This window comes from Felis catus, chromosome F2 (assembly GCF_018350175.1).
Source record: "Felis catus isolate Fca126 chromosome F2, F.catus_Fca126_mat1.0, whole genome shotgun sequence".
Classification (NCBI taxonomy): Eukaryota; Metazoa; Chordata; class Mammalia; order Carnivora; family Felidae; genus Felis; species Felis catus.
Genome location: NC_058385.1, coordinates 24,420,958 through 24,444,057, shown reverse-complemented (window position 1 = coordinate 24,444,057; position 23,100 = coordinate 24,420,958). Strand labels below are relative to the sequence as shown.

At 36.2% G+C, this 23,100-nt stretch overlaps 1 protein-coding gene across 1 annotated transcript in view; it reads right to left on the bottom strand.

Annotated features, from left to right (window-relative positions):
* PI15 (peptidase inhibitor 15) overlaps positions 1 to 22,763 on the bottom strand; it is a 29,419-nt gene extending 6,656 nt beyond the window's left edge. Inside the window, exons 1-5 of the mRNA XM_003999904.5 lie at positions 22,597 to 22,763; positions 21,734 to 22,038; positions 2,103 to 2,221; positions 1,068 to 1,200; positions 832 to 947 (exon numbers count right to left, since the gene is read on the bottom strand). Coding sequence (XP_003999953.1) covers positions 832 to 947; positions 1,068 to 1,200; positions 2,103 to 2,221; positions 21,734 to 22,006 — 641 coding nt within the window. The 5' untranslated portion in view covers positions 22,007 to 22,038; positions 22,597 to 22,763. The remainder of the gene's footprint in view (positions 1 to 831; positions 948 to 1,067; positions 1,201 to 2,102; positions 2,222 to 21,733; positions 22,039 to 22,596) is intronic.
* Positions 22,764 to 23,100: the final 337 nt, after the last annotated feature.

Below are 23,100 nucleotides of genomic sequence, written 5' to 3'. Positions count from 1 at the left end.
AGAGTGTCATAAATCCTTTGCACATTTTGGTATTTACTCCAAATGGGAACAGACTCATGTATAAATACTGGAACATTTTATCATCTGAAGAATTATTGTTATCAAGAAGGCATTTTATCAAATGTAACAAAGGCTTATTTATTCTCATCTTGTAAAGAATATTTATAAATATGACTATATTTTATAATCCTTGATCAATTTTCACAATACATTTTTATGTATTCCATAAGATAGAACTAATGAAAAAATTTTAAACTTTCAATATTGAAACTTAAATCATGACAGAGCTTTCATTTAAAAAGAAGTCATAGCATTTAAATTTTCCCTTCCAGTAACAAATGATTCCTTAGCCATCTATAAAATTAATAAACCGTAACTTTTAGTTTTATTCTTAAAAGAAAGAAGGAAGAAGGGCTTTCTTTTGCTTTCCCAGTTAAAAAAATAAGCCAACATTCTAGTATTGATAGATGGGAATATTGCAGTGTTGATAAAGTCCCTATGAGATTCTTTTCTGATAACTTTTATAGAGCTAACGAAAGCCTGGAAGTACAGTGTTTATTTTACAGTTATCATCACTAAAAAAAGATGGTGAAGGGAATTGAGTGAATCTCCATACCTCAAATTACTTTGCCTACAATTTTAGCCCCAAATACCAGTCTTTGTGAAAAATAATCTTTCATCTCAGTATTTTTCAGATATACTGTGGTGAAGGGAGATTTGAGAATTAGAGGCTATTGTAGTTAAGTCTTATTCATATTAAAACAATTATCTGACTGGAGATATTTAACATCATTAAAGGTTCCAGGAAGTAGAATCCAGCCTAGTACTCACTTTGGGGCATAGTTGCACACCAGGTAAACTGCGCGTCGCCATACAGCTCCCCAAACATTCATGTTTTGGCAAGTATGAATTGCACATCCTATCCGATTGGAGGTGGCCCAGACCATCTGCAAAAATAAACCAATATGTCATTACTGAAGTTAAAGCTAAGAAAAGGCATATTCCCCAAAACAGCAAGAGCGTTTTTAAAACTATGAATCAAAACTTAACAAGACAATTGAAATAACCTGCGTATAATGTGTGCACATGGGGCCAAAACATCTCATAGGACATCTGGGGTTGCAATCCTGAGGATATGGAAAAGCATAATCTTTCACTTCATCATACCATGGCTTGACCAGCTGGAGAATAGAGCGATATCTAGATATCAAGAAAAACAATGACAACTTAGAATACAGTAGTGGTAATATATAGTGGACTCATGTTAAATTATAAGTTAATTATTTTTTTTTACTGATTATTCATGCTGAGTGAAGAGGAAATCCATGCCTCATAATTACCATCACCACCTAGCAGAATCCTCTATTCCTCCAAGTAGGGCCAAGCATGAAAATACCCGGGACCAAAGCAGGTGAGCCCATACTCACTTAAGAGTATGTCTGGTTGTTTCAAAAAACAAAGTACAAATATTTCAAGAATCTTCATCTTTATCTTGTTTTATCTATATCAAAAATTTCTCCCACCAGAATCATATATATAATTAAAAATTAGATATGCAAATATAGTTGTGATACTAGAACTTAGTGCGGTTTTTTTTTTCCCTTAAACTTGAATTACTTTCATTGTAATAATAGCACACCTGATTTTTCTCCTCTATATGGAAAAGAATGGGTCTTTTAAAATGTTGGATGATGGCAGTCCACAGTGGTGGAAAAGTTATCCTCTCATTGAGGACAGCCTTTCTCATAGCTGCACATACTTGCATGTATATATATATATATATATATATATATATATATATATATATGTACATGTAAATATAAATATTTTGTATAACACACACAGGCATACACATACAGATATATGCAATCATGGGAAAGTTGCATAAACACAATAGGAAACTGGTCTCATTAGGCCCTTTAAACCAAATAAATAATCCTTGAAGACATCTGAAACAGTCATAGGCCAAGCATCATTGCTTGACACATAATGAGCACTCAATAAATATTTGCTGATATTACTTGAAATTGGTGTCACTACCCCTTGGGATTCATAAGTAATAAACCATGTGGATGAACTGTATCAGTGAAACTGCTTCCTACCTTCCAGTTCGTACCGACAGATTTTGGCCCAAAAATCTCAGTAAGTAAGAAGGTCCATGGTCCCAAATGCAAGTAGCTGCCCAAGCCTCTGCAGATTTTGCAAGATTTTCATCCCAAACCTGTGAAGGGGAAAAAAAAACCCTTCCATTTTACCAGTTTTGCTAGTAACTGACAAAAAGTAAAAGGAAGAAGTGGTACTACTACCTCCTAAAGTCCTTTCATTTCTGGTTCTTTAGACTATTTTAAATAAAAGGAAGCAAATTGAGGCCATTGATATTCAAAATTCTGTAATGCAATATAATCATATAATGGCATCCTCCAAATCCTAAGTACAAACATCAGTTTTAGTAAAGGATAGGTGAACAAAAATACCCTATCTGGTTGTAACTGGGGACACTTCATACTGACTACCGAAATTGTAGTCCACCATAGTCCATTGATTTTCCTAGAGGTCATCTTCACAGCAACAAGGAGCCATGTGATTAATATACCTTAAAAGCTAATATCATCCAATTATTTATTCAAATCAATTTACCAAAATTAATAATGTCTAATATTGTACTGTAATTTTTAAGGGTCAAACCATATGATAGTGTAATAATTCCCAAGGAGCCTTCATATTTTATATCATTTGAGTCTTTGGTAGTAGAAATAATATAATAATATGAGAAGTAAATTTTAGTTGGTATGAACTGGAAACAAACTATGATAAAAAAATAATTTGACTATGCTACATAGGACTGCTATGAAAATATAGCATATGATGGTCCAATGAAATAAATTAAGAAAAAAGTAATTTTTCTCAAAAAATGAAGGTGTTTAAATTGATGATGAGGGTGTTATTGATGTATAGCTTATTCTTTGAAAAGAATTGTGGGATAAAATTTAAATAAGCTTTAGATTTAATATACATTTATATTAATTACCATATAGATTGACATTTTCATCTTTAAAGCTGTATGGGGAAGTTAACCCAAGCATCTGTGGACCTGCCAATGATAAATCAACTCTAAAATGATAATACATATCTTTGTGAGAGAGTGTGTGCACACGAGTGGGGAAGGGACAGAGAGGGAGAGAGAGAGTCTTAGCTGGCTCCACATCCAGCAGGGAGCCCAACACGGGTCTCATCTCACCTCTGTGAGATCATGACCTGAGCCGAAATCAAGAGTGAGCCATAGACTCTATGAGGTGGAGTCATAGACTCTATGAGATGGAGCCATAGACTCTCTCTATATGAGATGGAGCCCTGTGTCAGGCTCTGCAATGGCAGCGGGGAGCCTTCTTGGTATTCCTCTCTCTCTCTCTCTCTCTCTCTCTCTCTGCCCCTCCCCCACTCTTGCTTGCTCTCTTGCACACTCTAAAAAATAAATAAACTTAAAAAAAATAAAGAGTTGGACACTCAACCAACTTAGCCACTCAGGCATCCCTGAAATGGTAATCTGTTTTATAACAAGTTACAAGGTACAAAAACAGAAAAAGAGAATATTTGTAATTCTTATAAATCAATATAGAAAAAAAATGCTTTCAAAAATTTTCCCTAGTGAAATGTCATTTAGTGAAGTGTTTTTCCTTCGTAATGAATGATTTTAATTGAATTTTATAGTTTGTATCATGACATTATTTCCTAAATCATTTAAATATTTACATATTATTCTATCTGAAAAAAAAGTTATTCAAATTGTGACTAGTGAGTGGTTAGTAGTATATTTTAGAAGGTTAGAAATTACACAAAAAGTGACAATTTTATAATTACTCAAATTCACATGGAACTCCCCGTATGAAAGTGTATTGATGTCCCGCTGATCGCTGTGCTCCTATTTTTCATAGTCTCCTTTATTTTATCATTCTTTTGGTGACTTTCTCCTCTATCAGTTGGACGGAGCTAAGCAAGACTCACCTACATTAGGGTTGATGGCCATGAGTTCACTGTGAGTTATAAAGCTTTTAAGCAAACTCACAAATCTGCTAAACTTATAACACTGAAAGCCTTAATTTTCCACAAGGGTAATGGGATACATATATTTATTTAATATAGCAATGTATTTAAGTGAAGAGAAATTATTTTAGTGACTTTGAAATAAAACATGCAAAAATTAAAATAATGGATGAACTCTTCTAGAATTACTTTTGTCCCATGAGGCCATGGCAGTCACCTTCAACAGAAATTTGTTGGTTCTCAAAAGATGTTTTAAATTAGGAAAACAAAGCCATCTTACATAAACTCATCTAGAATTACGTTAAAATAAACTTACAAAGTTTGTATAAAATCAGAATTATTTAGAAAGGATCTGGAGTAGTTCTATGGTGGCAACAGCCACATCTCCTTTGTCCATATAAAGGAAAGATTACTGAAGGAGTTATAGCAAGATACACTTTCCTCAGTTATCCAGACTACATCTGCCAATTTTGAGGATTAAATTAAATGTGGCAAAACATTACACAATGCCATTTTTTTTTAATTTTTTTTTCAACGTTTATTTTATTTTTGGGACAGAGAGAGACAGAGCATGAACGGGGGAGGGGCAGAGAGAGAGGGAGACACAGAATCAGAAACAGGCTCCAGGCTCTGAGCCATCAGCCCAGAGCCCGACGCAGGGCTCGAACTCACGGACCGCGAGATCGTGACCTGGCTGAAGTCGGACGCTTAACCGACTGCGCCATCGAGGCGCCCCTACACAATGCCATTTAATCAGTCAGTATCCAATGTTACATACAGTATCAAAAATGGAAACCACTCTTTCTATCATGAGATTTTGTACTACTGTTTTCAGTTACTTAGCTCAGACATAAATATTATAAATTATTACTTCAAACTTCTTTGTTTTATCTGTAAAAATCTGGGCAAAGTGTATCAACAATACGAAATACATTTATAATGAAAGTCTTAATATTCTAGGACTGAAATGAACTTTTAAAATAGATAATGGATTTATCTAGTATTTATTCTTTTCATGTTTTTTTCAATGAAATATTGATTTATTAAATATGGGTTACAGTTCACTGAAGTACATAATAGCATAATTAATTTACAAAGGAATTCCAGATGGAATAGCACCAAAAAATTATGTCCCCTGATGGGTTCCTAATTAATTGTAGTCACTTGGGAAAACAATACATCTAAATATTATTTACATTTTGAACTACAATGTGCACTCAGATCAATAACTGCTAAAAACACTGAATTATAGTCTTGTCCTAAAATATCAGCCCAGCATGGCACAAATAACACTGACCTGAAAATCAAAAATCTTTTATTCTAACCCCAATTCTACTGCTAAGATCGTCTGTGACTGAAGACATGTCAATTATTCTTTCTCCCGCTTAACTCATTTGTGAAATAAGATTGGATGGGGTCATTTCTAGGGTACCTTTCATCTTCTCTTCTCATGATGTAATATACCTAAGTAGCCTCAGCATCAAAGTGGCCTACCGCTTGCTCAATTCTAACCTGTTCTGTTCCACAGAGAGAATAAAACTAGATTCCTTTCAAAATAACCAAAATATTTAAGGCTGTTACAAATTTAAAAGTAATTTAGCATATATAATTCTATCTTTATGCTCATTAATATACTTTAAAACTTAAAATTGTGTATGTCAAAAAGATAAACCAAAAAGTCATGCCTGAAAAATATCTTACATGAACATACTTTGTTAACCATGATAAAGGATTTTGATAAGAAGACAATGTATTTAGCATTGCTGATGTCTACATTTTTATGCATGACTTTCTATGTACAAATATTACAATGAAAATTTTGGAGAAGATAGTTAATGGAGGAGGGATAGTCACTTTCTTTCTCTCTGTGTGTTTACTTTTAAGGAACTGATGGGAGGTATTTCTGCCTGTCCCTATATTCCTGAAGGAAGATGCTAGAAGGCATGTTGGGCGTGGGCTAGGTCCCCCACAGAAAGCTGGTCATTTTGGCTTCCTGTGGGAGACATGGTCCACTGTCCCTTTGATACCTACTGCAGGGGAAGTCAAAGGTGCTATATACTCTTTCTTGCCTCTTTGTCCTCAGGCAAGACTGCATAGAGAAGGGGAAGATCCAGCTTGAGTAGGGAGCTCTGAAATTTAGGAATTACATCAGTCACATCTATGGGAAAGTTAAGATCTGCATTTGCCATCTGTCTTTCTCCATTGGTTACAACTTCCAGGAGAAAATGGGTATATTATTTATCCCCTTAATATCCAGTAGTATTCAAATTTGTTAATATGATGAGAGGTCTAGGAGGTTTGAAAATAGCAAGCAATGATAACTTTACTTAATAACAATAGGAAATTTCAACAAAAAGTTGGGGGCTATAGGGAGTGGTCCAATATGATCTACTTTTTCCTATCCAGAAGCTCTAAATTGCAATGAATGTGCAATGTGCAATGTGGCCAGTGTAACCATGTGAAAGAAACAAAAGTTCAGGAAATGAACATGTAAATTACTTAAGCATTTAACTTAACATAGCTTTCTGGATGCTTGATGGACAATCTATCTTCTGACTTTTTCTGAGTATGTGTAGCATTTATTTGAAATAATTTTAATATTATATCCTACAAATACAGCAACAGTAAAGGGCACACATGTGCACTTACTTAACACCTATGGAATGCCTAGTAAATATGCAGCATACTACTTGTTACCTTTATGGAAAAGCTAAATATCTGATACTTAGCTCTTATTCAATGAGCTTGAACATTCTGTATTTCTAGTTTTTGTCCTTCTTAAATAGGTAAGATGCAATCACAGAAGATTTAGCTGTAAACACGTACAATTTGATCTTGCCTCCTAAACGTGAGGCAAAAATTAGGCCTATTATGCATGGACACCCAAAAACATTTACAAGACCCAGTAGAACTTAGATATTGACTCAATTAGATAGTTCACAAAATACAGATTGCTTAAAACACACATATGCTTGTAGGTATGCCCCAGTGCCCCAAATAGTATTCTTCCATTTCTTGTTGTTAGAGCCATTTAGTTGGCCAGCTTATAAATGGATTGATTTACTTTGTACTAAAATGTTCACCATGAGGTACTCTACTTGTAAATATTAGCATCCTGTCTGTGAAAATCGTAGTTGGACTAAGCTATGAGAGATATCCAAAATTCAACCTGATGTCATTTAAACATCTAGAAGAGTTGTAGCTCCAAGAAATAGAAGGGGTGTGAAAAGAATGCAGATTCTCATCAAGTTCGGTGGTTTTCAGAGCCTGAGCTGAAGAAATACAAAATCAAATCAAAGAATGTTGCAGTGTGGGAGAAGTTTGCTGACTTTCATAAGCAGACAGAATTGAAGAGTGATGTGGTTCAGTCCAAGGATGAGGTTGTTTTGCCAGCTATTTCTGTAAGTTTTGGTATCCACAGCACAGTGACAGCCAGAGTCAGGAAGCACACTGACATCTGAAGCACCCATCTTAAATCCCAGTCAATAGCTTGGACAACAAGAAATGTCGTCCGAATGGAAGGCAACCCTAGAAATTACTTGGGAATACATCCCCAACATTGTTTGGGATGACATAGTGCTTTTTTTTTGATGGGTAATATCTTTTAATTCCACACATAAGATTTAAATATAGAAGTGTTTGAAAGAATCAAATTAAAGTGTTAGAAAAGAATTTCTGACTAAGGAAGCTATGTGAACTTAATATTATTAGTGGTGGTGAAGAAAATGTGGTCATTAAAACAAGAGGTTAGCTTTGTAATTGCAACATTAAATATGTAAATGAGTAATTACTTACTTTTGTGATTTTGAGTTGGAAATAATAAAAAAATCTTGTTAAATTTTTAAAGGAGTATTGCAAAATATAGAGCTGAAGAGTCACTTTATTTTAGACTTTGAAGACACTTCAGTATATGAAAATTATTTTCAATAAAACAACTGAAATACTTTTAAAAGTCAATATATTAAATGTGTAAGTGCAGTTTAGGAAATTTAGTTAATTAAATCTGTTGGTAATAAACATTAAACAAATGTTGTAAAAATGCTAGATTTATGAATAGAACAAAAGATTTATAATTTGCAGCTAAATTAAGGAGGAACCAGGAATATTAATTTTGAAAACCAAAGTGACCTCTTGAAAAATCTATCCTGCTTATGGAAACCATCTTCAAAGACATAAAATGCTAAAAATAAAAATATCACACTTTGAGTTTTTAGAGATACATTTCTAAGTTGGCTATTGTCATGGATGCTGTGATAACAATGCCATTGGAGACAGTTTGACATGTCCCTTGGACATGTATTTTTTAGAGCATTGTGTGGCCATTTCTTGTATATTCTGATACAAAGTAAAGTCCATTTAGATAGACAAGTGTTGAGGTTTCAAAAAGATAAGTTAGCTAGGACTGTTTGGTCTTCTCCTGAGTTAGTCAAATTGGAAAAGGAGTACTGACTTACAAAAGTGAGAAAGAACCATTAAAAAGACATTAAGTGATGACAAAATTATTTCCTCTAAGGGCAGCCAAAAGCTTTTAAAACACTTCATGGGCTTTTGAAATTGGTGGGTTTATCTCTATTGGGTAGAAATGCCCAATGAAATGGCCAGTTAAGGAAACCAGGAGCTGAACACATAAGGCCCAGGGTTAAACCAGACAGGAGGGTAGGAATTTGTTTTGGTAAGGCTGGAGAGGGATGGGATGTTTGGGGAGGGGTAGGGCACAGGAAGAGAAAAGGCTTTCCTATGGGAAATTGTTGGCATTAGACTAATGAAATAATACAAAACTGATTCTACTTTATAGGAGAAATAGATAGTTAAAGGAACATGATAAAAAAAATCCCCTCAAGCCTCAAAAATAACTACAAAATATAGGAACACATTATATCACAAAATATCAAAGTGAGGTCCTAAGCATTTTTTCAATGCTTAAAAGAAGATAATGAAGATTTCCCTCAGGTAAGGTGAGTACTACCTTTCATGTAGGTAGGAAAGGAAAATTTATATAAGATGATGATGTAAAGTGCACTGGTTTTTAATGGGAATCATTGCCAATGACATACATTTCTTAACAACAAACAAAAAGGCCTCTTTTGACCCCTTTTCATCTTCCAATTACTGCATCATTCTCTCCTTCCTTTTACAGTGAAATTCCCTGTCTTAACTGAGAACTACCAATTTTTCTCCCACCCTTCTCTCTTGAGTTCACACAGGCAGACTCCCCACCCCACCTCCACACCACCCTGCTCTTATCAATGTCATTAGTGGTCATTTCCTGGTCACCATCTTACTCTCTTTATTCGTAGCTTTTGACATGACTGACACCTGCTCTTCTGGACACACCTCCATCTCTTGGTTTCATGCCCCACACTTGCCTCTGTTGCTGCTTCTCCATATGTTTGCTGATTCTTCCTCATCTCTCCAACCTCTACTTACGGGAGGGTTCTTAGGACTCAGGCCTCATCCATTTCTTTTCTTTTTTCTCCCCCTCCTTTGTTTCATCTATATTCATCATTTAGGTAATCTCATCTAGTCTCACAAATTGAAATACCATTTTTATGCTGGCGGTATTGTTCCAAATTTTATCTCTAGATCATCAGTTGAATTCCAAACTAACAATCCATCTACCCACTTTAAGCCTTCTATTTAGCATATCCCAAACTGAGCTCCAGATATTCACAACCCTACCCCACTCCCTACCCCTAACCAGCTACTCCTGTAGTATTCCTTCTACTAGTGAAAGGCATTGCCCATCTTCTAGTTCAGGGGTCACCAGATCTGTCCCAGAGCCTGTTGATATATTGTCTATGGCTGCTGCTGTGCTACAAAAGTAGAGCTGAGCAGTTGCAACATATGCCATATTTACTATTCCTTCCTTCACAGAAGAAATTTACCGACTGCTCTTGTAGTTGCTCAGGCCAAAAAATCTAAGTAGTCATCTCTACTCTTTCTTTGCTTCATTATCTTATCTGCTCCTCCCCAAATCTTGTTGACCCTACCTTCAAAATACTGCATATTCAGAATATAACCACTGGTCACCACCACTATTGCCACCACCTCAGTCAAAGCCACTACCATATGTTATCTAAGTTATTGCAAGAGACTCCTAACTGAGGCAGGGCTTCACAGGTATGAAGCCTTAATATATGCATTAATGAGGGTATGGATAAAAGATATGTATTCAGATTTGAGTAAGAGTACTTAAATATGATTGGTGGTTAGGAAAGAAAGTTTCAGTGCTTTAAATCTATGTATGGCTAAATCTGCACTGTGAAACTGTACTTGACTCAAGTGCTTTGAAGACATTAGAGCTCTGTATAAATATAGTCACTCTCAAATGACTGTGTTGGGGGGATGGGCTAATAAGGAAAATGAATAAAGTAGTGTTGGGTATAAGATGGAAAAGTACTGTTGCTGCTGGACCTCTGGAGAGTTACATGGGGGGAAAAGAGAGAGAGAAAGACTTAGAAATGAGCAAATTTATCCCATCCAAAGAGGCTACTCCTCTCTAACCAATTGCTGACAAGTATGAAGTGGGCTCAATATCTCTAGAACTTTTCACTCCGCAGGATAATCTAGAAATCCTGATGTATATGTGAAATGTATCAACTTTAACATTTGGCAAATAATTTTTTAAGTGTAAAGTTATATACAGTTCAATATCATGCACAGAAAATATGCTCACTAATTAGAATGGTTGTTGAGACTACAGCTTATGAACTCTGAGTAAGGTATAATTATGTTCACATAGATGTGGCATCTTCTCTCCTAATATCCATGGACACTGGCAGGGAAGAGTGACCCAGGAGCTACCTTTGCCCCAAAACTCCTACAACAGACTTACCACACAAGGACTGCTATTTTATCCTTAACAATGAAAAATGCAAGAAATACAAATTTCTAGATTAACCAGTAAGATCCTAGGTAATGCATTCATCTAGGCAGCCAGTAAATTAATATTCACTGGGAGGCACTAGGTATTGTGGGTTCAGCAGTCAGCAGGCCTGACATGGACTCTATCTTAAAGTTTAGGGAAGAGACAGGTAACAAAAACACTACCAAATAAATAAATGAATAATTGCAAATTGTAATGCATCACATAAATACATTATTAGGTAATACATTATACATATATGTAATGTATATAATGCATCATACTAAAATGTTCCAAAAGAATCATGTGCTACTTAAAAGTTTGCTTCTTTTAAAGTTTCCTTAGCCAATCAACCATATTCTCAAGTGAACCTTGTTTCATGTTCTAGACCCACAGTGTCCACATGATGTTTGGTTTTGAAAGCAGGTGGTGAATACTTTCAAGTGAAATTTTGCAATAATATAAAATTATACTTAGGATAATTCTTCCTTTTGCTTAGCCTATTAATCCTTTCAATATATAGTTTCTTGACAAATAAGTGGATATTTGAGCCACGTAATGTTTTCTTCAGCTCACTTTTGTGTCCTAAACCATGATTTAAGAAATTTCTCACCTGGGAAATTACTCCAGGATCTCCTGGGGAACTTTTGAGAAGATAGATGCCTACCCCAATCCTGGACCTATCACATCAAAATGTTAAGACCGGGGAGCTTGAATGTGTGCTTGCAAAAATAGTTCTGTTCTCTTCTGGTTAGAAATAATTGTGTAAAGCTTTATCTGGTGGAGAGTCATTTTGACTGCAGAGAACTCTGGGCCTCCCCTCACCTCTCCCATCCCTACTCACCTCCTTGTCCTGCCATACCACATGGGACTTTCAGTAAGAAAGGGATACTTCTAATGGTTAACATCTGTTAATTGTCACATATAAGCATTTACATCAGTATCCCTCCTCTCAACTCTGCTCTATTACTGATTGAAGTTTAAATAAAATTAAAAATAGCATTTTATCAGAAAAATGTCTCACTGTCACAGACACTGGGTGGTAAACTCTATGAGGGTGTTTGTTCTCTGTGTTCACAGAAAACAGAACTATTGATGAGAGAGGTAGAGATATGGTCGTGTATGTTGCTATACAAATAAGCCAACATCATTCACTCTGAGACTGACAATTTCAGTAGAAAGAAACATGTATTCTATGGCTACACGGATATGAATAACAGAGATAACAGAGGTATTTACAGTGCTTATTTAGAAATCATGGAAACTTTAAATGTCTTTATTAACTAAGATATCACAAATAACATATGGGAAAAACATATACAGAACTTTCTGAAAATCCAAAATCTTGAAAAAAAAGATAAAAATTTTAAAAATAAGGCAAACACTTTGCATTATCATGACACTGAATCTGTATTTAAAATATACATCCAACCTATGTGCAATTTATGAGAATACGAGAATATTACACGAATCAGAGGAGAAGGTGCCCACTGATTCTGCCAACCTAACTTTAGGATGCATCCACAGAAGTAGAATAAATGGAGAGTGATTTGTCATTGGTATTCTGCACTTGACAGGTCCCATGAATTCTAGGCATCTAATTATCAGAAGAGCATGCACATACAGGAACTCCTTGCTCAGAGCCACATTGCTTCCATTTCCTGAGACTTTAATGGGCACCATGCATCTGTGTATGTGTGGTAAAAAGTGTGTGGGGAGTACACTGATTTTTCATTTATTTAATAATACAGTATTGTACCTTTTCCAGTATTTTCAGAAAGCAAGTGTCTTTGTACAACCTTCTTGATAAGCTATGTTGAATACTGTGCATACAAGAGGTACTTAATACAAGGGCTGAAGGCTAAGAATGAGCTGAGTGATTTAAGATCAAGAGTCCCAGACATAAATGTTCACGGCTCTCAAAGACTTGAGGCACTATCATAATACAGAGTTTTCCTATATGGTTGCCAAGGGGAGAGAAAGAATACTGGGAGTAAGATTTGATTCCACATGAAGAAATACTTTCTAATATTCAGTGAGGTCCTCAAATAAAACGCATGTAGGGAAATTCCCCAGCCAACGGTCTCAACAGTGGGAGAGGAACACATGAAAAGGAGTGTGTATCATATGGTCTTTCAAAGCAGGGGCTTTGTTGTCATCTAGAATGGTGTTCACACTATTTTGATTTACCTGCTTTGGGACCTGGGGGAATTTACTCACTGCTTTCCAAGTTCCAAGTCCTGTTTCTAAATGAGAAAAATTGTCCTCATCTCTCAAGACTTTTCTGAGGGTTAGACAGGATTGTGACTGAAGAGTATTGAGCACAGCCCTAGGAGGACAAGGGTGTGCTTAATGGTAAACATTATCATTGGAGGTTCAGGCCCTGGAATGGTTGTGATCTCAAGTTAACTAGAAAGCCACCTAAAACCAGAAGCAGCATGAGGTGCACTTTTGATCATGTTATCTGGCAGCCTAAAGTTTAAGAGACCAAGCTTTAATCTCAACAAAGCAGGCAATCAGATAAAGTGAAAACAGATAGACCCTTAAGCAACTAAATAATCAGAAACAAAATTGTATGTAGATAATGAGTTTGCTTCCAGGGGAAATAACATCAGGCAGTGAAAGATAAAACTTAGAGAACATTTTAGATGTCTTAAAACTTATTAATGCCCCTGTGTAAATCCCTCTCTTACATATGTTCAATCTTTAAATTTTAACATCATTTGTTGATGGATTCTGGCAAGAATTCTCCTTCCCAGGGAAATGTAATACCCATCACCTACCATTTAATACTGGAATTGTGATCCAGGAAGACATTTTCATGCATGGTTAAGTTTTTTCACCAGCTCAGTGTTACAATAGTCTAAAAACTGATTTCTTGATTGTTAAACTATCCTGTGATACACATGCAAATCCCAAATCTTGCCATTGCCCACATCGTTAGAAGAATTCAAATGCCTTTCCGCCTACCTACTGCCTGCTGAAAACATGATCTCTCTGGAATGCAGAGACCAATTTGGTAGAATGTTCATATTTAATGAAATTATGAAACGTGAATTTGATGCACTTTTTAGGAGAAAAAATATTGTGTCCTTAAGCAACATTTCTCAAGTGTTTCAGTTTGGAGTATATGGTGTGAAATTTTAAGAGTCATGAAAAGTTTAGTCTAAAACCCCAACTTGTTGGGCATTGTTCCATATTGATGTCAAAAAAAAATGCTTGGTACCTGATTTTAGACACTATGGGTAACACAGACTGGAAACATTCAATTCCCATTAATGTACTTTATGCCAAACATTTTCCTTGACCACTTTAAGCTGTTAATCTTGATTTTTCCCTACCCTCTTCCTACAACATTCTTTAGAAATTCTCGTTGGCAATTAAATATCCCAAGTTCATAACTATTTAATGACCACTGACTATTACGTGCCTTTTAGATATGCTAAGTTCAGGACATCAGACCAGTCAGACTAGTCAACTTCTATTTTCCTGAAGTCCTCTGATTAGTTTCCAAAAATATCTTATCCTGAATGTGTCAAAAAGACTAGATGGGCTTGGTGCTACCCAGGCCCCTGAAATGGATTTATATTTGTGTTGATTTAAGCCTCAGTACTTGTTAAAAAAAAAAAAAAGAGGTACATGAAACCTTCTTGCAAAAATTCTTGAGTAGATTCCCAGACATAAAATCATCCATTCACGCTGTCTCCATGACACTATCCTACCCCTATTATGCAAAGTAGTCCATGTTGAATACCAAAGCATATTCCTATCCAAACATTTTTATAGTGGAGGAATGTTCCCTCCCATATACTAGCTACTTTTTTCAATCATTATAGATGCATACCTTGGAAAATAAATCTGCAGCCACTTCATAACTACCTGAAATCTGATTTTGATTTTGAGTTCTCCAAAATCCAGAGAAACCCTGTTGTCCTGGTAAAAAACAGAGGTAACACTCTTCACTGCTTCATCATATACATCTTCAATCTCTCCCATAATGTAAATAACTTACTTCTATTGATTTGATCTCTGAATTCACTTTGTCATATCCCTATGGGCTTAAATGTCAGTGTTCAGTTATCTCTTATCCAGACTATTAGAACAGCCTCTGGACTATGCACCCTGCCTTTACTTCTGCCTTTTCTAATCCCTTCCTCACCTTGTAGCCAGAAAGACCTTTATGAAATGCAAATTAAGTATATAACTTCCCTGATTAAAACCTTCAATAACTTCCCTTAATTTTAAAATAAAACTAAACAAGTTTTTGCATGCCTTTTCCAGCCTTATCAAACACCACTTTTTCTTTTATACACTATATCCAAGCCACATTGAATTTTTATCCTTGCCTTCAGTGTACCACTTACCTTCTTAGAGCACCTTACCACACCTACCACATTTTCTCTGCCTCTATACCTCGAGTCCAAGTCAGGGCAAAGTATGTCTCATGTAATCCCAAAGCACCCTGTTTTTTTTCCACTTCAGCACTCAACTCGCTGCTTTTCCACTCACTTGTCTGCTCACAGCTCTTCCTATAAAAGAGTGTCTCTTCGCTCCCCATTGAATCTCCTAGCACAGTGCCAGCACATGAGTAAATAAATACTGTGGAATGAGTGATTGAATAATGAATGACTCTTGCCCATCAGATCACCATAGCCATGCATTCTTTACATTGGGTGCCCAGAAAATGTTAAAAGTTGTTCATGAAGTGTGTTAACATTTACATTTGCACTTTAGAGGCTGTATTTAAAATGGTTGCAAAGAAAATGTTCTTAACCTTCAGCTGACTCCATACATGAATAGCTGAACATTCATATATAAGTAACACGAAGTAAGTAATATTAAGCAACATGCACCTTGGAAGAAAATTCCTACAAAATGTGCCCAGTGTCGATTGGAAGCCAAGACACTTAAAAGGCTCTACATCTACGAGAACAGGAATGTGGCGTTCCAAATGTGCTGGAGAAATGCCTTCCTGTCAGCAGTCTTTCTCAGTTCACCGCTGGCTGGCAACGGGTCTCAGGAGGCTTTCTAGTAGTCATAAAAGCAGTCATTGAAAAGATTTAGGTTAGACACATCAAATTTCTCATGTTTATAACAAGAAAATTGAGTTATCCTTCCCAAATGAGAGGAAATGCACCATCTGGGGCAATATATGGTTTCATTAAAAAAAAAAAAAAGACATGGATAGACATCATAAGTGTTTGGTCAACTATTGAATAAAGAAAAAATAAGGAGTTTAACATTATCTCCATTCTCTTCCCATGAAGCCCAAATGAACAAAATCAGCATTTTTCATCATTCCTGAGTCATAAATTATTGTGGGCAAATAGTTTATTGGCTGTTTCAAGGATGGATTAATCTATTCTCCATTCATTCATTGCAGTTATGCTTTCTGATACTTTACTACCTGCTGTGACTTGGTAACTAGTATTTTTCTCTTTTCCAGAAAAGTCTAGGAAGCCTTATTCTCTTAGCTCTGCAGATATTTACAGACACCAAACAAATGAAATGGCCCATATTATCAACATAGTGAAATTATATTACACTTTTTCAGCTTTAAGTTGTTCAGTACATATCCATCATTGTATTTTCACTGTCCCTCACCTGCCTTGACATCACTGTATACTGTCTATGAAGACTGCTATCTCAAGCACCGTGCTTCAGTTAGCTGTTCATACCTGTTGCTCTGCAGGTGCAGGTGTCTGACTTCTCTTCACCTGGCCTAAAGGGATGGCACTCCTAACCCAGTGGTTGCCTATTCCCAGGTCAACTTCACTGGCAGTCTAAACTCCATCAACTGATAGGGCCATCTTTCTAAAATGCACCTCTGACCCTGCTCCAAGACCTCTATAGTCTCTCTAATTACTTTTGTATGAAGAAATGATCAGTCTCTTCTCAAACTCCTCAAAAGTATGGCTAACACATTATACTCTTTTGTTCCTGGTGATTTTGTTCATGTGTTACTTTACCTACTATAACAGCCAAGCCTGCCCCTTCCTGAGCATCTATCTCAAATGTTCCTCCCTCAAGGAGCCTTTTCATGATTTTGCCAACAGGGATTATCACTTCTTTCTTTGATTTCTCCATGGTATTTTTCTGTACCTCATTTATTACATCAATCTTACGCAGCAGCGTATTACACTGAATTATATACTTAGTGTTTTCTTTCCTGTGTTGTTTTTTTTATGGTTTTGTTTATATTTTAAAGACAAAGATTCTGTTATCGGTGGATCTTATCCTCTCATGGAGGGACCTCATCATTTTTAAAATCAATTTGTTCAATTGACTTGAATTCAAGGAATATCTTACAAATTTTACTCCATGTGTGAGTCTTGCAATTTCATTCTTTTAAGGATAATTCTTATTCTAAGAAACTAGTGTGGTTTGTGGTTTAGAGTCATGGTTTAAGCTGCCCTTAGAAGAATGAAAAACAGCTGGTGTCCAAGGAGCTCTGGAAATTTGTCAATAAACTAATTGTGGAACAGAAGCCAAGAGTAAAGAAGTTTGACTTGCATATCTTAAGCCCTATCAATATTTAAAAAAAAAAAAGATACTATGTTTAGAAAATAAAAATTTTCAATATGTGTTTTTTTTTACTAAAATCTGGCCAAATATCCAAAGAAAATATTATACAACTATAACATGAATGTCAACACTCAGAGTTCAAATTGCTTCTACTTTATTTTGTCAAGGGTACACTGATATAACCAAGTACTTAAAAGATGATAAAATCATTTAATTTTAAGGGGCTTTTTTAAAATTTAGGAAAAACCTTTTATTTAAACTTCAGGTTCATGTGATAAAATATCATATGTGATGAGAATACTTTCATTAAAATATGTAATACCAAAATTGATGCTACTTATAAACATGTAACAATTCATAGACATTTCAACTAAAGTCATCAAATAAATGTTGATCACTGCTATACTCAAGAATTTGCTTAAAACATGGATATATGAAGGTGAATAAACATGGCCTGAAAGCTTAAAACTAGAAAGTTTGCAAGATCTATACAAATAAGCGTAGACTGAGTTCAATTTTGATGACAGCAGAATAACAGACATGAATGGTTATTTAAAGAAGTTAAAAGAAGGAGAAATCAAATATAGTTGTGAGGGTAATATATATATATAAAAGACACAGCATTCTAAGACTTGAAGGGCAGAGCTGTAGATCATGGAATAACCTAAGGAGGAGATACAGGGAGAAAGGCAGCATGGGAAAAAGGTTCAGAGAAAAAAGTTGTGGGTAAAAGGGACCCAAATCAGGCCACACAGTTAAAGAAAGCCCTGGGCTGGGGCACCTGTGTGGCTTTATTGGGTAAGTGTCTGACTCTGGATTTTGATTCAGGTCATGATCTCACGGTTGGTGAGTTTGAGCCCTGGGTTGGGCTCCCCACTGGCAGTGTGGAACCTGCTTGGGATTCTCTCTCTCTCTCTCTCTCTCTCTCTCTCTCTCTCTCTCTCTCTCTCTCTCCCCTCATAGTCCCTCCCCATCTTGCACATATGCGCACTCTCTCTCCCAAAGTAAATAAAAAAGAAAAGAAAAAGCCCTGAGCCGAATACCCTCTTCTATGAGGCTCCCATGGCTGCTATCACTCACTGATGAGGATAATCTGAAGACACAGTTGGTGGTCCTAGTGAGCTAAGAATCCTAAATTTTTGAGGTACCTAGTAGAGGTTAGGAACTAAGCTCACTTTCAGACTGCTCACAATCTAAATCAATGTTGAACATGTTAAAATGAAGGTAGTAGTGTTAAATTGAGATCTGTATTTTTCACCTGGCCCAGAGATTAGTCACTTAACAGTTTCTGCTCCCAACTCAAAGCTGCCAATTACATTGCACTTCCCTCAGTGTTTCTCTGAGTCTTCACGAGGGATCCACATGAATTATTTCAATTTTGTCCTACCTCAGGGCCTTCTCCTTGGCTCTTCCTTCCACCTGGGACTCCCTTACTTCTTCCAGCCCTTCCCTGGCCACCCTATTCAATTTCACAACCTGCCTACAACCTGCTTTATTTCTCTCCTCAAACTTATCACCTTCTAATGTACCATATAGTTTATTTATTTATCTTCTTTTTTCTCTGGTTTTCCACCCAGGGGAACCAGATACATTTTATTCATGAATGTACCCCAGTGTCTACAATAGTGCCTGACATAGAATAAATGCTCAATAAATATTAATTAAATAAATACATGGGCAAATGAAGTGTATGCAGTATTTACATGACAATTTGAGACAGTCATTTTATTTTATAGGATTTACTGTGCTAATTACTGCTTCTCATTAACTTGACTAAGTGAAAGAGGATTTATAAAGCATCCATCTACTGATACAACCAGCACTGTATCTGGGTCTTACAAAACAAATCATATTATAGCTCCCATATTAGAGAAATATTAATAGAAAGAATATGCATATTATAGGATTTCAGGTGGTATTTTTAAAGGAGAAAAGATATCCTGACACCTCTAGGAGTTTCCCCCAATGGAATATAAAAACCTAGCAAATGAAAAGAGGCTTCCTAACACAGGCATCAGCTTTGAAATTACACAGATTTAAATTCTAACTCTATTAATACCATTCACTATCAATACCACCTTGGCCTACTCATTAACTTTTCTAAGTTGAAGTGATTTTATTTGTAAAAATAAAGATCACAATCTTAACCTCATAGGGAGAGTGTGAGCTATCAAATGAGATCATCTACAAAAACAATTAGCCAACTCGTTGGCATGTAGAAAAAAAAAATAAACGCATTCGGAATGAATTAATTCTTGACCAGTGGGGGAAAATATAACCAGAAAAATGTGGCTTTTTTTCAACCATTTATACTGTGTTGTACCCCAATGTTACTCATGATGAGCCCTCTGCCTTCACTATCATTAAAATAGTGAATTGTATTATATATTGGTTGGTTATTATCTATATTATTATTTTTTTAGTCAAAAATTTTTAATGTTTATTTGTTTTTGAGAGAGAAAGAGAGAGACAGAGCATGAGTAGAGGAGGGGGACAGAGAGGGAGACACAGAATCAGAGGCTGGCCCCAGGCTCTGAGCTGTCAGCACACAGCGCAACATGGGGCTCGAACTCAAGAACCATGAGACCATGACCTGAGCCGAAGTTACAAGCTTAACTGACTGAGCTACCCAGGTGCCCCGGTTATTATCTACATGATTATTCCCATTTTAAAAATAAGGAAATTGAGTCTCACACACATTGTGTAACTTGCAGGAAGTCACAAAGTAGGCAGCAGAGTTAGGGTTTGAACTCAGAGGATCTTGCCTCTAAAGCACTTCAGTGGCCTTGGTCCTACTTTGGTCTGCATAGCCATGTGATTGGCAGAGGAAATCTTTCCTAAACTCACAGTCTACATACTAAGCTTTTCTGATCTCACGTAGAATCTCATGCACACTGCTCTCACAATTTATGCTAAATAAAAAAATGTATTTGTTCTTTTTGCTACATCAGTGTATCACCTTCTAGAAAGTGCTAATGTTTATTGAAGTCTATTTCGCTCTAGGCTCTGGTCTAATTGCTCAACCCCTCAACTCATACCTTCCTGATAACAACCCAAAGTGGCAGATACTACATGTATCCTCATATTAAAGGTGATGAAAATGCAATAACAAATTCATGCATGTTATATTTCAGGACTGAGGTGTGAACCTAAGCATTTAGATTCCAAAGCCCATATTCTTAGTCATGAGACTATATTGCCATTCATAACACCAGAACTGATTATATCCTCTTTTCCTCTTCCTTTAAAAAATCCTAAGAAACTGCATTTTCAGGGAGTCTAAATTGTACTTCTATGAACTATGACTCTCTTATATTTGGCAAGTCTTTATTTTTCCTGTAACTGACATCTACAATTAGTCAAACTTAAAAAGCTTGTTTAGATAAAAGGTGAATTTAGAATCTGATAGAAATACTAAATTTTTGGGTGAGCACTTATAAAAGGTTTTTTGTGGTACCACCCCCACCCTCGACCCCAACTGAGAAATACCAGACTGGTGATCTTCATTGCCTTAAACAGTCTCCAAGCTGTGCTCTCAGAAGGTGCTGAACTTTAAACCATAACCTTGCATAATTCGAAACAAAAAATAAAGTAACTTTAAAGAGACATCTATCCTTTCAATACCAACTCAAGGGTTTTGTTTTGTTTTTTACTTCCTAAGCAGGATGATTTAAACACAGCGTGCCTATTTTTAAAAGAGCAAAGAATGTGTTCATGGCAAGTTGGAACAGTGTGCAAGTGTGCTGGCTTCACTGTTATCTGAACAACAAGGCACTAAATCACAAAGAGGAAAAAAGTCAGCATGTTCTCTGAAAATACAAATAGATCCGTGTCAGGAAGAGCTTTGTCCAAGAAAGGGAAAAGACACCTACCCAGAGGACAAATCATGGACACAAAACCTGTAATTTAAAAAAGTTAGTTTCAAGAAATGTTTGAGCTTATAAATATGATTGTTAGATAAACAAAGCACAGAAAAATCCCATGTGAGTCTTCTTTAAAAAGTGCACCTTTCAAATGTGGTCAGTCAACATACCCCGCTCTTTATCTTTGTTTCTTATATAAGACCTGATTCATTAGTGGTTATGGGACTCACAAAAGAAAATGAGAACTGCCCCCCCCCCACCTACCTCCTTTAATTCCATGATGGAACAAAACTTAAGCTTACTATGCACATAAGAACCTAAGTTAAAATGTGTACAGGGCTCCATATCCCTTTACACGTAACCACTGTTTAGATTCTTCAACGAACAATCGAAATACAGCGTCCTCACCCAGAACTTAAAGGAAACAAACTCCTCTTACCATATATTCCATGTTCGCAGCTGGTGGGAACACTTTCCCCCGAACTTGATTATGGTAATCAAGAATGGCGATCATGTCATTCTGCGAAATGTAGCGCTTCCGCCTGGCTTTAGGGATATCCGCAGAATCTAGTTGTGCTTTTAGTGCTGCTTCAATATCAGTGAAATTATTGGTTGGCGGGGATGAGTCAGTGGAATTGAGTAAGACGACTGCACTTGCTTCACAGAGAAGGGAGAACAGGAGTGCGCTGCTGACTGCAGAGATTGCTATCATTTTGAGGGGTGGAGAAGAGGCCACCGAGTTTGCTTTAAAGCAGAAAGATAGAGTTAGGGTCTATGAAAAGAAAAAAAAAGGGGGGGGGGTCCAGTGGGTATGAATTTACAAAGCCATCACTTGGGAGCATTTATTTGATTTTCTCTGAAAAATTCAAACAAATGTTGAACTCAAGCCTAGGAAACAGCCTATATAGTAGTCGTTATACATTTTACTTGGTGTTATGAGTCAGATACCTAAGAGAAACTGCCTATAGCTAGAGAAAAATAAACAGTGTGACTACAAACCCTACAATGAATGTGAACCGCTTGCCCCAAATGCCTGTACCACATAATGCATTACTGCACATATTCAGAGGGAACTCTTTAGGAATTGAGATTACTCTTGAGAGTGAGAAGGAAAAATGCATCACAATTAACAACAGAGAATGTGCTGATAATGTGTCCCAGACATATATGGACACCAAGTGATAGAATACATACCAAAAAAGTTATAATAAGCCAATCTCATTTCTAAAAAATAAAAATAAAAATGTGAGCTAGTATAAAATCAATGCATGCAAAATAAACTTGTCGAGCTAAAGAGCTTACCTCTGCACAATGCCAAAATGAATATACTGTTCTTCCAAAAATTTAAAGTTCTTTGCTAGGTTGTAGCATGAACTCTTGTAAGAGTGTGTCTTATTACAAACTCAGAGAGAGCAAAACTCTGCAAGGTTTGAATGCTGCTGGCTGCAGGAGCAGCTAACAGCTTTTATATGTCACAGTCTGCAACTTCCAGAAAGGGCAGTCTTTCTTAGGGTCTCTCCTAGCCAAAATCAAAGGGGAGGGGTTTGGGATAGAAAAAACAGTGATTGGGTGGCAACCTTTTTATGTGGGTGGTGAGGAAATTGAGTCACACCCACAGCTTACAAAGTAGAAACCATAAAAGACAAACCCCTTTTTCTCTGGGCTTCTACCTTTTCTGTGAGTGGTTAATTTTCCTCATTTAATGCTTTCTAGTTCCTGGTTCCCATAAAAAAGGAGAGAAAAAAAAAATAAAAGAAGACTGAGTTCTTGAAAACAGAGACGGCTGAGTAACAAGCAGTACATTTT